At 42.4% G+C, this 14,812-nt stretch overlaps 1 protein-coding gene across 2 annotated transcripts in view; it reads right to left on the bottom strand.

The window, feature by feature from the left end:
* Positions 1-13,770, bottom strand: part of LOC117776873 (low-density lipoprotein receptor class A domain-containing protein 4-like) — a 71,099-nt gene extending 57,329 nt beyond the window's left edge. Inside the window, exons 1-2 of one of the 2 annotated variants that reach the window (XM_034611243.1) lie at positions 13,297-13,770; positions 9,507-9,567 (exon numbers count right to left, since the gene is read on the bottom strand). In XM_034611243.1, the coding sequence (XP_034467134.1) occupies positions 9,507-9,537 (31 nt within the window). In that variant the 5' untranslated portion in view covers positions 9,538-9,567; positions 13,297-13,770. The remainder of the gene's footprint in view (positions 1-9,506; positions 9,568-13,296) is intronic. The other variant, XM_034611242.1, reaches the window with a different exon arrangement.
* Between the last annotated feature and the right edge of the window lie 1,042 nt (positions 13,771-14,812).

The raw sequence follows: 14,812 nt of genomic DNA, 5'->3' as shown, positions 1-14,812 counted from the left end.
GACTATAAGTTTTGAATATGGCTGCACAATATTAAGAAAACATGCAATATGCTATATCATTGTTGAATATCGCGAAGATGATATGTTTCGCGATAAATAAACAAATGCTTAAGTATACAGTGTTTAAGTATTTTTTGCTTTGGTTTCACTTCTAACATAGACCCCATACAGTAAGTGGTCTATGTAGACAGTGAAAAAATTATTTCCATTTAAACAACATGGTTTAAATGAAAATATTTCACCTGGCTACAGACGCAGGGAACCATGCACAGCTCCACTAAGTCCACTTATAGTGGTAATTTGTGGTCTTTTTATACATGAAAAGTTATATATTTTTGAATTTTTTAGCAGCTCTGGCAGTAATTTTCTGCTCCTTTCTGTAAAATTAAATAAGTGCATGTGCAAAATCACCGCCGGATTCATGACACGTGTGCACCAGCCAATTTTGTTCTCACCACCTTGCGTATGTTTGTGAATCAGAATGATTCTAAATTGACAGGAACGTGTCCACTGTCTGCAATTAGCATACAGCCATGCCCCTATTTCGCCATACAAGGACATCCATTTGGTGTATCATGAAGAGAGCGGTGTGCTGAACTGGGAGGTTGAAGTTATAAGAGATGGCCCCAAAAGGTAAAAAACTGAAGAATTTCACAACAGCAGAAATTTTTATAAATTGTGTTGGAGGTGGAAGCCACAAAAGGCACACTTTTCCAAAGTGTGTCCTCTGATGACGATGCAGCCTGGGCTACAATAACTGAGGCAGTGAATGCTGTGTCCCCTGAGGTTAGGATAGTGGCACAAGTAAAAAAAAATGGTTTGACATCAAAGTTGATGCCAAAAAACGAATCGCAGACAAGGAAGGAAAAAGGAGGAAGACAAGGAACATCAGATCTGACAGGAAGAGAGGTTGCAGCGATTATTGGACAATCATTATTAAATGGAATTTGTTCAAGAAATGAGGGAGAAAGTAGTAAAGTGCACTAAGAACCGTCACCCAGAGGTAATTTATTTCTTAATTTTTACGATGATAATTGCAATTTCTTGTGTCTTTTGTAATTAAGGAGTGCAATTGAATCAGAACAAAATTTTATTCAAATGAAAATTGCGTACCAAGCCAGCCCAGCCAGGAACTCTGTATTTGGCTAGGCGTCTTTGAGCCTGTGGTTGTGGTTCTGCTCCGGGTGGTAAGGGGATGCCATGAACCATAGCTTCGTTGTGCACAGCATGCCAGGATAATTCTGCACATCTTCTCAGGTGTATATAGGACAGGGGTCAGCAACCTAAGGCACGCGTGCCATCATTGGCAAGCGGCGCCATAATCCTTGGCACACAGGCGATTTCTTATTAAAGAAATGTTCAAAGGTTTTGCTGTCATGCAGCCTGTATTATTTAGCTTGATTGATGTTAACACCTCCCAGCCACTAGGTGCCAGTAATGCGCCATAGGCTGGATGCCAATCGGCATTAAATAATAAGAAGAAGAAGCCTCCCAGCCGGCGCTGCTCGCATTTCCCCACATGAATCTCCGTGAAGTGCAGCCGTTCAGGTGTATTGGTGATGACATGCTAAAAAAATGAAGGTACGGGCATTTCAGCCCTCATGGGCAGAAGACTGGCTTTGACTGGCTATGGCTTTGTTTTTCATAAGGACCGTGCTGTGTGCACGTTATATTTTGAAAATGTTGTGTGCCGAACGTCCAGTGTTAAGCGCCACTTTGAGACAAAGCAAGAAAGAAGTTTCAAGGATCAGGCAGACAAGGGAGAATCGATCAAACGTGCAGTGTCCAGGTATGGGAAGCAAGCCAACTCTCTCAAAGTCTTTGCCACTGCCAAAAACTATGCGACTGAAGCAAGCTTTCGCAATTCTGAATATGAGTGTGGTTGGTGGGGTTAATGACAAACTTATTATTGCAATCATAATGAGATAAACATGTTTCTTTAAAGTGTTGTTCTATATATAGCCAATATGGATGGAATAAAATGACATGTCTGTTGGAAATATTAATGTGGTTCAATAATAAAACTTAATATAAAAAAATGTTGATATGGCACACTAATTAACAAGAAAATGTCACAGCGGCACTTATTGTCAAAAAGGTTGCCGACCCCTGATATAGGAGCTTGATGCCAGCTGTGTCCAAGCGCACCCAATGACCCTTGAGCTGCCCAAATATGCGCTTTATAACGGTGCGTGTGTGGGCATGGATGTCAATGTAGCACACCTTTTTGGGGGTTTGAGGGTTGAAGTTAGAGCAGAACTATGCACCAGTACAGGCCTTTCGATTCGGTAAGCACATGTACCCATCTTGACACACAAGACCGACCGCCATCTGAATCACAAATGAAGGTGGAGGAGGATGAGAAGGATCTGGGCAACCACACTCCCACAAACCTCCTGCTAGGGTTGGGTACCGAACTATGTCTTTTTAAGGGTACCGACCGGATTAAGTTGGTACTACCGGGTACCAATTTACGCTAAATCGGTGCCAAATCTTGGTACCTGTGAGCGCATTTGGGTGAGAGAGTATGTATATGTGAATGAGAGTGAAAGAGAGAGTATACATTAGATAAAGAAAGAGAGAGCGAGCAAGACCATGTGACTCTCCCTTGGGACGTGATCAAGCCAAGCTCATTTCTTATCAGTGCACACGGTCAGAACAATGGTGAATCAATGGCGACAGCTCGACCACAGCGCCACCAAGGGAGCCATACACAGTTCGCTTACAGCAGTGGTCGCCAACCCGTCCATCGCGATCGACCGGTCGATCTTTGAGACTTCCCAGTAGCTCCCGAAATGAATAGAAGAAAAAAAATGTTTTGCAAAAGCATTACCTTTCCCTCCCCGCTCTCTCCCCTCTCTCTCCCTCCCGTTCTCTCCCTCTCTCGCTCCCCGCACTCTGCCTCTCCTTCTCTCTCTCTCAACGCTGTCTCTCCGGCTCTCACTCTTGCTCTCTCCCCCGCTCTCTGCCTCTCCTTCTCTCTCTCTCAACGTCTCTCCGGCTCTCGCTCTCTCCCCCGCTCCCTGTTTCTCAATCCAACTGCTGAGAGTTCTTCATGACCAGGTTCTGCCTTGACCAATGATATTAGAGATAAGTGCCTGTACGTTAATTGTCGTAAATTTCAATATACGGTACTCACCGGTGACAGGTAGCTAACAGTAAGCTAGCATGGCTGAGGCTCCACGGAAGAAGATGAAAACATACAATTTCCATTCAGAATGGGAAGAGGAATTTCTTTTTTCCTCGGTGAAAGACAAGTGTGTATGCATGTTATGCCGCCAAACACAATCACTGTTTAAAAGAGGAAATCTGGAGCGGCACCACAACAACAACCACCACAACTTTAAAGACCGGTACCCGCCGAAGAGCGAAATCCGTAAAAGGAAAGTTGAAGAGCTCAAATCGGAGTTGAAGGCTCAGCAAACACTTTTCACAAAACCTGCTACTCTAAATAAGGCTACTACTGAAGCATCATTTCTTGTCAGTCACCTTTTGGCTAAACACAAGAAGCCTTTTACAGATGGCAATTTATTCAAGGAAGCAATGGCCATTACAGCAGATACTGTTTTCAACGACTTCAAAAACAAAGACGACATCAAAACCGCCCTCCGCTGTATATCGCTTGGCCCGACAACAGTGACAAGGAGGGTTGAGTCACTATCAGAGGACGTGGATCAACAATTGTTAAAGGACTTGTCACTCTGTGAATATGTTTCACTACAGTTTGATGAATCTCTGGATGTAATGGACACAGCTCAGCTTGTTGTATTTGTCAGAATGGCTTTCCAGGATTCTTCAACAAAGGAGGACTTCCTCACTCTTTTGCACTTAAAGGAGAGAACGAGAGGTGAGGATATTTACAATGAGTTTTAAAAATATGTTGATGAAAATGATTTCCCCATTCACAGACTGGTGGCAATTACTACTGATGAGGCCCCGGCAATGCGCGGTGTGCGCTCTGGTTTTATAGCACTGTGCCGTAATGACCCTGATTTTCCAGACTTCGTAAATTATCACTATGTGATTGATCAGCAGGCCTTGGCAGGGAAAGTCGTGGACTTTTCTCATGTAATGACATTGGTGGTCAAACTGATAAACTTGATTCGAGCGAAAGCACTTCAGCGCCGCATGTTCAAGGCATTATTAGATGAGCTCGATGCCGCTTACAGAGACCTCCTTCTCCATGCCGATGTCCGGTGGTTGAGTCGCGGCAAAGTGCTGCAGCGATTTGTTGACTTGCTGCCCGAGATAAAGACTTTTCTGTCGAGAAGGAACGAGGAGCACCGGGAACTGTTAGATGATGCGTGGCTATTGGACCTGGGGTTTCTGACAGACCTAACAGCAAAACTGAACGCACTCAACAACGAGCTCCAGGGAAAAGACAGACACCTGCCCCACATGATAAGCGCAGTGAATGCATTCAAGGCCAAGCTCGGTGTCTGGACCACACATTTAAAGAACGGAAGAATGACACCCAACCTGGAGAAAATGTCACAGGCCATCGTAGACGAGGATGCTTTTCAACCTGGACTGTACTGTGCGCACCTGGACAAAGTGGCAACAGAGTTCAGTCGGCGTTTTGGTGAGTTAGACATCATGGAAGATATTGCTGCATTTGTGTCAAATCCATTTCAGTCCTTTGAAATAGAACAAGTAGCAACCAAATTCCAGCAAGTATTTTCTTTGCCATGTGGAGTTGACATGGAAATGGTTGATTTGCAAAATGACAGAGCTGAAAGCCAGATCAAGGGACAGTGACTTTTGGGGACCTGTCAGCAGAGAGAAGTTTCCACTCCTCACTGCATGTGCACTAAGAGTGAGTGCCTACTTTGGATCCACCTACCTGTGTGAAATGGCGTTTTCACAAATGAAAATAATCAAATCTAAGTACAGGAGCCGGCTTACTGACAGACACCTCACAGACTGCCTCAGACTGGCTGTCTGTAGCTATGAGCCGAACTACAAAGCACTCACAGACAATATTCAGTCACAGCCATCACATTAACAGTTTTGCCTTCTGATGGCATTGTGGCATTGTGAAAAGTGATGCTGCATAAGATGGGACATAGAATTGCACTTAGTTTCATTGCACTGACTGAGAATTTTGTTCTTTGTTTTGTTGTGCACATTACAGTTCTACTTTCTAAAATGTTAATTGAAAACATAGTAACTTACATGAAGCTTCAGAGGATAAACATTTTCAGTTAACAATGGCACCTAATATGATCTGCTCAGTGCAAGTATGTTGATTTATTTCTTTGTTGACTACAATTAACAAAATAATTTCCTTATACAAGATAGACCACATGCCTTTTTTTGGTGTTGGAATAAAATTAAATAAAACTTAGAATTTATTTTATTCTTAAAGCAAGACAGACCTGCTTGATGTGCTAGTTACATTGTTTTCTTTGTTGCATCCATTTGAAAGTTGGTCCAAAGCATTTCATGTAATTCAAATACAATTTGCCTAAATAAAAGTCCGCAAGTTGGAAGTTCAGTGCTTCAATAGGTAGGTCTTGCCTTTCACCAACGCCAAGGTCGGGGATCTTGAGCTTAAAAAGGTTGGTGACCACTGGCTTACAGTGTTCATTTGGGTATTTTCATACATGTTTGGACCGTAAAAAAAGTTATTTTTTACCGGCTGTGTCAGTAATTTTCTGCTCCTGTGTCTCTATCATTCGCGCAGCGCACTGCCAACGGAATCGAGCTAAACTGTGGCACCCAGCCATCTCCTCCTGCTCTCCATATATTGACTAAGTTTACAAATTCTGTTTTTTGTACCCTGTCCGAGTTTACACATGTGTCCGATCTGTTTGTGTGTGTGTGTAAGTAGGGCAACAACTATCGTAAAAAATAAATATCGATTAAGCTAACGATCATTTTTTATTACTTGATTAATATAACAATTAATTCATCAAAAATAAAATGCATATTTATTCAGTCATCTTCTCTACAAACAAATCTATTAAAAAACAAATTATGCACTGCAAGGCATTATTCCACAGCAACAAATAGCCCAGTCTGAACTGCTAATCTCCCTTTTACAGTCCCATAGTCCCCAAAATAAAATTAGTGCAAGAGCTTGTTCCATTCAAGTAAAAGGAATATATCAATCTACATTATAAATGAAGACAACAAAATAAATGAAAACCAGTCAAATTTAAGTAACTTTCTGGAGAAATATCAAAACACATGGTGTATATTCAAGTTTAGCAGTCTATAAAAAAATTATCTTGAAGAACCCAGTAGTTAATTACAATGTCTGTATTAAGTCCAACTGACTGTAAAATAACATAAAGAAAGTCCTATTCAATAGTATTTCAACAATGTTTATAATTTTCACACTGAACTGGAGGGTAATCTAATAATAAAATAAATGTTCTTTTCTTGTTTCAAGTACAATAAGGTATGCATTTAAATACAAAATATAGAGATTTTGAAAAAAGGCATCTTAAAATAAAGAAAAAGATGTAGTTTGAGTTTCCCCTTTTCTTCTTTTTTCTTAATATATAACTACATTACATATAAAAATAATCTCAACAAATATTAACAACTAAACAGCTTTAACTTCTCTCTTTGTTCCCACTTTCTCTTGTTCAGTGAGAGAAGTAAACTACCGTGTGCTGCCAGGATGTACTACCGTAAATATGGAAAAAGCTGCGCAGGTTAAAATAAGACTAGCGTAAATGCGAGAAAGGTTGTGCAAGTTAACAGGTCTGGGTCCGTATAGAACGCCATCTGGGTCCGGTCCGCGGTCCACCTATTGGTGACCAATGCTAGATTATCGTCTTTTTTTCCGCTTCAGGTTGCTTTTCAGGTGAGTCCATGCTTTGATTATGCACAGACACCTTTCTTACAAAGGTGTCTTCTTAAAAAGAGAGAGAGAGAGAGCAGTGGAGTCAGTGAATATGTGTGCGCCGTACACAGTAAAGGACGACAAGACCTTTAATATGCTTTTGTCCTTAATTGTTCAGCAGTGGAAAACAGCAACAAAAAAAAAAGGACATAGTAACATGAATCGATTATGTTCTGCCACTGCATCGATGCAGAGTCGTCCAGGTCTGCATCGCAATGCATCTAAGAGTCAAGACATTTCCACACCTCTTGTCATCATTGTGCCATTCTCGCAAAGTATAATCTTTTGAGATTATTATTGTTGACCGAGATAGCAGACTACTAACCACCCCCCACCACTACCATCGTCACACTTGACAGATGGCCTTCAAACACACAAGGGCTACAAATCTGCCCTGGTCCCAAGGGTATTTTTGAGAACTAATGGAGGATGTCTAGGGGCTGTGTATGTGTCTGTGTGATGGCGTGTAAGTATTGTTGGGGATACAGAATCTAGACACAAAGGGTGTCCCAGCAGCCAGTAATGAGGTTGTGATCGCTGCTGGTGCTGGAGCAGTAAGCAGTGGAGGTGCTGCCGGGAAAACAGGGAACGCAGATTGACCTTTTTCACTGCTTTTGACTTTGGAAAGTGCAGCCTCACAACTGGACCGGCATGGCTGAAGTGAGCAGAACGGCTACAAGTTGCGTTTGTAGCTGGGTTGTCATTATATATTATATATCATATATATTATATATATCGAATTTCATTAATATATAATATTATTTATTCTCATTTTTATTCTTAATCCATTTTCCCCTTGCTACTTCCTGCGCTGCTGTGTCGATTTCACATTTCCTTTACTGTGATCAATACGAGGTACATTTTATTTATCTTATCTTAAGGGGGTGTTAATCTGTGTGTTATAACAATATAATGCCCTGAACCAGAATAAAGAATTCCTTCCAAAGTGTGTGTAAGTCACCTGGGCCAGCAGAGCGCATCGGCAGGTCAGCTCCACAGTTTAGAAATGGGGTGTGGGGACCCCTCTGATATCACTTCCTTGAATAAAACAAGAAGCTCTGTCTTAACCTCGATGAGTCGAGCACCACTGTTCACTACTGAAACCCCTCAGCTAAAGAGAGGTGGCTGACTAAATAATACTCCACTGAAGTCATTTCCAGATATGACCTCTGGGTATAATCCAGAGAATTGGCTATGGAATTTATCCAGAGTTTGCCTTTCACACATGCACAACGCAGCGGGAGGTTCTCTGCCCAGGCGCAATTCCTCCATATTATTCAGGCGACAGGTGAGCAGCCGGGTGCAGCAGACAGAGGAAGGAAGTGTAACTCTGCCATGTAGATCATGTGATTTTGTTTACAGCACCCCGACACCACTCTCTTGACATCGTCGTCAGTGTCCTCTACATGTGTGTTCACACATCGACTTCTCCTGGATTTCTACGGACTTTATACTAGGAGGCCAGGCTGATAAAGTTCGCAGAAACTGTGGAGCATCTCACTCGGACCTTTGCGTTCACACATACACCTCTCCTGCAGAGTCCAGTTTATGTCTGGAAGCAGCTTGAGAGACACTAACACTTTCCCTTTGAAATTAATTACTGGAGCAGTGATGGCAAAATCTGTCTTGAAGGACTACACATCCACTCCCCAAGGCCCTAAATTTTTTTATTGCAACTGTGAGTTTTATGTCATTTTCTGAGGCTCATTGTTAGAATTCATTAATATCCATCCAAACCAACAACACCTCCACAAACAAAGCATACAAAAAAATAGGCTAAAATAAACAATCCCAAACAAACAACAAAGAGCTTAGTGGGAGATTGGATTGGTTGTCTGGCTGGAGACTGAAGGGTAAATATTGGCTGTGCCTAAGTGTGCCTGTGTGTGTGGGTCTATATAGCTGCTTTCAGACATGCTCTACAGTCTCTGCGGACTTTCTCCACCTGGCCTTCTAGTATAATGTCCGTAGACATTTCAGGAGAATATGATGTGTGAACACAGCAGGGGATCCCTGCTGGATTCACCATGAGCGGGTGCGTGGCTTCTAAAGCGCGACAGATGCAAAAATAAAAGAAAACAAATAGTCAAAATAAACACATAGAAGACACAGATGAAGATGTCAAGAGAGATTTTAGTGATAATATGTCACTTCCTGTCTCTGCCTGCTGTACTCGGCTGCACCACCTCTCGCCTGAATAATGCTGTTGTGAACGCGTCTGTGCAGAGAACCCCTGCTGTGTTGTGCATGTGTGAAAGGCAAACTCCGTAGCCAATTCTCCATCTGAAAACGGCTTGCAGGCATATATCTAGATACAGTGATGTTGATAGGTACGCCCACTGCGTCCCTGACGCATTAAAATCTGAAAGGACGCAGTAAACTCACTATCCACGCGTCCTACGTATACGCGCCTCATTGTGAACAACAAACTTGTGTAAAAAATCTCAGTAACCAGCAAAAGAAACCTTGTTGTCAGCAGACCAGGCAAGCGCTGTTTCAACCATCTGAGCATCTAGTCAGCGCAGACGAGATCCTGCGTGCACAGTCTTGCAACATGCTAGTTTAGACACTACCACAACAACTAGCCAGTCAGCACAGATTTTATTTCAACAATTAAGGACACAAACTTCATAGTAGTAAATAAACTCACGTTTCCACTGCTTGATGCTGTGTTCACTCATGTCGAAGATGTTTAACTTCTAGGGGACGTGCTGTAATGAAATAAAGAAAACATACTCCGGTGGCTGTGATAAAAAATATTTAGATATGCTCAGACGACGCATACATACTGTACCACTCCTGATGAGATACTATTTTTTCTCGAGTAAGCAGAAGAAGGAAAACGTAAAAATGCCACCGAAGAAAAAGATGAAAGCTATTGGTGGCCAGCAGACTATTACAGTTGTATTTTTTGTTTAGATTTAAGTTTCATTTTTGTCCTAAGATTTTCACAGTGATTGACTCAGTTAATTTTTTTTATCACTTATAATCACATTTGATTTAGTTCATGTTCAGACTAGAAGATGTTGGTGTTATTTTGGTGACAGTTTATTTTGTAGACTGTCTTGTTTTGTTTATGTGTTAAAATCAGAACTCTTATTGATAAATAAATTTTGAACATACACGATCATATCCGTTCATTATAATCATATCATACAATACCAACATCAAACAGGAGTTTAACAAATTTTATTGGGGACCCATCGAATTTCCCAGGGACACACTAAAATCACCCCCTTTGGGTACCGGGGACTCACTACATTGAAAACCTATCAACATTACTGTGTATGTGTGTCCAAGAGTCAACAAGTGGTGTGTGTGTTTGGCCTGAGGTAGTTGACAGATGACCCTGCTGCCACCTACAGACTAACACCACTCTTACACAGGATTACAGATCAGGTTGTTTACATCTGTCTGTCTGGCTGGTCCCTTTAACTGTTACATATACATAGACACAGACAGCCACTCAAGTCTCTGACACATGGATCAAAGAGGAAAGTCATGTATACTGCATTTCTACTACGTGTGCATATAAAGGATTGAGAGGATGTATTGTTTTCTCTGAGGAGAGACACATTTTGGAAGTTATTTCATAGTTTGAGCTGAGCATGATTTGAAAGTGACTGATTCTATTGAGAATGTACTTGAGTTTGAGTAAGAATATCAAACATACTTTACCAACATGATTTTCTTCAAAGCACTTTAAAGCACACAGCCGGGTGAGAACTTGACTGATTCAAAAAAATGTCAGGACAGGAGATCCAACAGATACAACCAGGTAACCAATGACGTGACCTGGTGCTATGGACTATGGATTGTTTAAAGAAAAATTACCAGCCCTGTTCATGGATTGCTTTCTCATGGATAATCAACACATATGTATAAAGCTGTGGTGTTCAACCTCAGCACTTTATCATACCACACCCACAGTACAAGATAAATTCACTACACAACGAATGCAAGCTCAGCAACAGCTTGAGAGGAACACTTATAAAAGATCTCTGCCATTCACCTCCCTAAATGTGAATCCCAGTGCATAAACTAAGGTTGGATTCCTGGCTGTGGCAAACTCACCACCATGCACTCTCTTAGTTTGTAGGTCCTTTGAATTTCCCTTCTTTTCTAAGCTTATTAGCATGAGCTTATGCTATTCAGTCCTGCAAAGTTTGCATGACAACACAGCCGACATACAAGAGCTCTTTTCAATCTAGAAGGCCACTACAGTAGAGCACAGTTATTTCAGGCCGCTTGTGAATTTGCAACGTGTTTCTTGTCTGAGTAGTTGGTGCGAGTTCACCAACTACTCAGACAAGAAATGACCTGAAAATACCAGGCCAAAGTATTAAACACAGATGTGTGTATAAACTGTGTATAACACATTTATTTGTAGTTAAATTTACTGCAAGTATTAATCATCACAATCATTTTCTTTTATGCAGTGCATCTCGTCTGCTAATTTTTACAGTCTTGAGGCAGTTCTACTGGATTATTGAATCAGGCTCTCTCTGCTGTATCACTATAGCTGCTTTCAGCCATGCACTGGACTCAGCAGATCCTCCGTATTTTCTCCGGAGGAGGTGCATGTGTGAACACAAATGTCAGAGTGAAACTTTCCATAGTTTCTACGGACTTTATCCACCTGGTCTCCTAGTATAAAGTCCGTAGAAATCCAGCAGAAGTGGATGTGTGAACACAGCAGGGGATCCCCTGCTGGATTTGCCGCGACCGAGTGCATGGGTTGATGACGCTTCTATCACGCGACAGATGCAAAAATGCAAAAACAAAAACAAATCTCCGGGTAAAAAAGCGTTGACACACACGTAGGAGACACAGAAGAAGATGTCATGAGAGTTTGCGGTGATAAGAGCTGACAATGGTGTCGGGGTGCTGTAAACATGATCACGTGATCTACAAAGCAGAGTTAATATGCCACTCCCTGCCTCTTCCTGCTGCACCCGGCTCCTCCAGGATTTGTTGCTGTAAACATGTCTGTGCAGAAAACCTGCTGCGTTGTGCATGTGTGAAAGGCAGACTCTGGGTAAACTCTGAAGCCAATTCTCCGGATTTTACCCGGAGATCATGTTTGAAAACGGCTTATGTCTGTGTGGATGGTGGTAGATGGCACTGGTTCGTGCCTGATTAGGTGTGTTTTTTCCTGGCTAGCAATACCATGACGCCACAGAAAACGAATGGTGGAACACTGGTGCATCTGCCAGACAAACCCACACACACACACATAACCACACAAAAACACTTCTTGGTTACAATGTGGCGTCAGTGCAACCACCCTCTGCTGCCAAATCTAAATATAATATCCTGCATTCACCTCACATTGCCCAGGCATGGCCTCTGCCCCAATGGAAAATACACTTTATTGTAACTCTGTCCTTAGGTCTGTAGCGTATCTGTTTGTCTGCATGTCAACATATCTGTCTGGCTTGCACCACTGTTCATATCTCTGTCTGTGCTTCTCTCTGGCTGGCTGGGAATCTGCTCGTTGTTATGAATGTCTACTATGTGCCAGTTAATTTGTCTTCATAAGTTTGTCTGCAAATCAGCTACATTAGATGTACAGTATGTCTGGCAGGGGTCTACCTGTTTGCCTGCTCTCTGAAAGGTCGGACTCGGTCATGAACTGGAAATGTCTCCAGTGGATCTGGCTTGCGGCAGCATTAAGGGCAGAGCTGATACGAAAGTTTCTCTCTGGTTTGCTCACAAGACAGACAGACAGACATAACACACCATTCCTATGTTTCCTTTCTGTGCCAACTATTTAACCCTCTGTGGTGATCCTTCAAAGCATGTGCACGGCCCAACAGGACTAAATCTGCAAGTGTTCATAACTATAAGTCTGAACAGTGGTACTGCTATATGAATGACACATTTTAACTGATGTAATATAAAGATAAGATAAAATAAGATAATCCTTTATTAATCCCACTGTGGGGAAATTTGCAACGTTACAGCAGCAAGAGGGCAGTCAAAAATAAACATCACTAAAGTAATAATAAATAATACTTATAAATATAAGGAGATATACATATATAAAATATAAATAGAATTTATGACGACTTCAGCTCCACTATGACATCAATTATGCTAGAAATGCTAGAAAATGATATGTGGTACAGAGACACCACAGGAGTTGAGAGTACAGAGAGACAACAGCAATAAGTAGACTAGGGTAACCATAAAGTTTCTGCGAGACAGCGTGGACATAACATGAAAGCCCTACACATGATTCACAGGAACACTATAAAGAATTGTCTTGCTAATGGGAACGGCTGATAGAGAATGAATGCATTGTCTTGTGTGAATGCTAAATCTGATCTGAACGTCCTTCCGTTACTACACTGGAGGAGTGCACATAAAAGGGATTAGACACCACAATCTCTCAGCAGGTTTTTAAGGTCAGGAGAAGCAAAAGTAATGTTACTTACATATCTCCATTGCCTGTGGCTGAGAAGCAGTGCAGTTGCAGGAGCAGGTGACATTGGAGTTTCCGGGGCCGCCTGGGGCCGTTAGGTTTTGCATGGAGCTGGGCAGACAGTGACACCGCTCCGGGGAGAGAGCCGCCGCCACCGTCGGGGCCCCTCGACAGGGGAAAAAGCCACACACTCACGCTCACACACAAAAACTTCCAGGCAGTGGCAGCAGAGTCCGCCACTACGAGTAACTCCCGATAGTTTCGCATTTAGTTTCCATGGTTTTCCTCACGCCATATTCCTCTGGGAGCGGCGGAGCCAGAGAATTGGCAAGTGGTATGGGGACGAGCCACTGCCCGGTGTCTAACGCATTGTGTTGGATTTTCGTTTCCTTCCTCCGCTCTGCGAGCAGCTATCCTTGGTCCACCACAGCACACACAGCGGGTTCAAGCACCGCCAGGCGCAACTGACAGACAGCTGCCGCGGCCAATCAGAGGGCTGCTGAGGAGGACCACATTGGGAGGAGGAGAGGTGCTGCCTTCAATAATAGTCAGAAATAACACAACTGTGACCCCAACTCCTCAAAAACAAAGTAAAACGTCATATACTTCACACACCTCCCTGAAAGTATAGACCAGGGAAAGACTGGCTTAACAAAACACCAGAGTCAGGGTCAGTTTAACAACAAATCATCTGGCTGAACCAAAGTTAGTGCTGACAATAAGAAAAAAACAGGTTTTATGGTGCAAATTTTAAATCCTTGAATTTTATCACTTGAGCTTGTGGTCAGATCAAATGAATATAATTGTTTTGCCTCCTGCATGTATCAGCTGCATTAATTGGATAAGATTCCAGATTCCTTAGATAGGATACCTAAGGGCTATTGTGCTGCCAGACCATTCATACATATTAAAGTGGTGCGTCTGTTTTAAAGTTACGTCTTGGGCCTTTGTTTGGAGCACAAAAATATTCTAAGATGAGTTTTAAAAACACCATCAGCTCATAAATGAAATGTCAGATTGATATTTTTTAGTGCCCCGCAGGAAACATGGTGGCACTTCATTTCTCAAGAAAAACTGTTCAATTAAGTAAAACATCTTTCCCTGAAGGTCCACATTATCATTTAGTCGCTAATTTTTCACCAAAAGCACATAAATGTACACTGACATACATATACAACTAGTAAGTAGAACTGTACGAGGAGGACATGAAGGCATCAACGTAGAGGGGATGGGACAGGGAGTGTGTGTGTGTGTGTGTGTGTGTGTGTGTGTGTGTGTGTGTTTTAGGCGGTGGACCCAGATGAATGGGTTGGAGGGGGGGTAGACCTCACTAAAGAAGGTCAGCAGAGGGCCTGGTTGACAATAAAGGGGAGAGCGGGGAAGGGGTGGGGGTGATCGGTCTGTTGTGGGGGAGAGCACTTTAAGTCGGGCTGCAGCCAATGTTGACAGTTCGGTGAATTGGTTTACCTTGAGGTAACATGCTACAGACAACTCTTCCCCCCCACCCACAGAGCATCCCATCCTGCCCA

Source organism: Hippoglossus hippoglossus, chromosome 16, assembly GCF_009819705.1.
Source record: "Hippoglossus hippoglossus isolate fHipHip1 chromosome 16, fHipHip1.pri, whole genome shotgun sequence".
NCBI lineage: Eukaryota > Metazoa > Chordata > Actinopteri > Pleuronectiformes > Pleuronectidae > Hippoglossus > Hippoglossus hippoglossus.
This window is presented reverse-complemented; position numbering and strand designations above follow the sequence as displayed.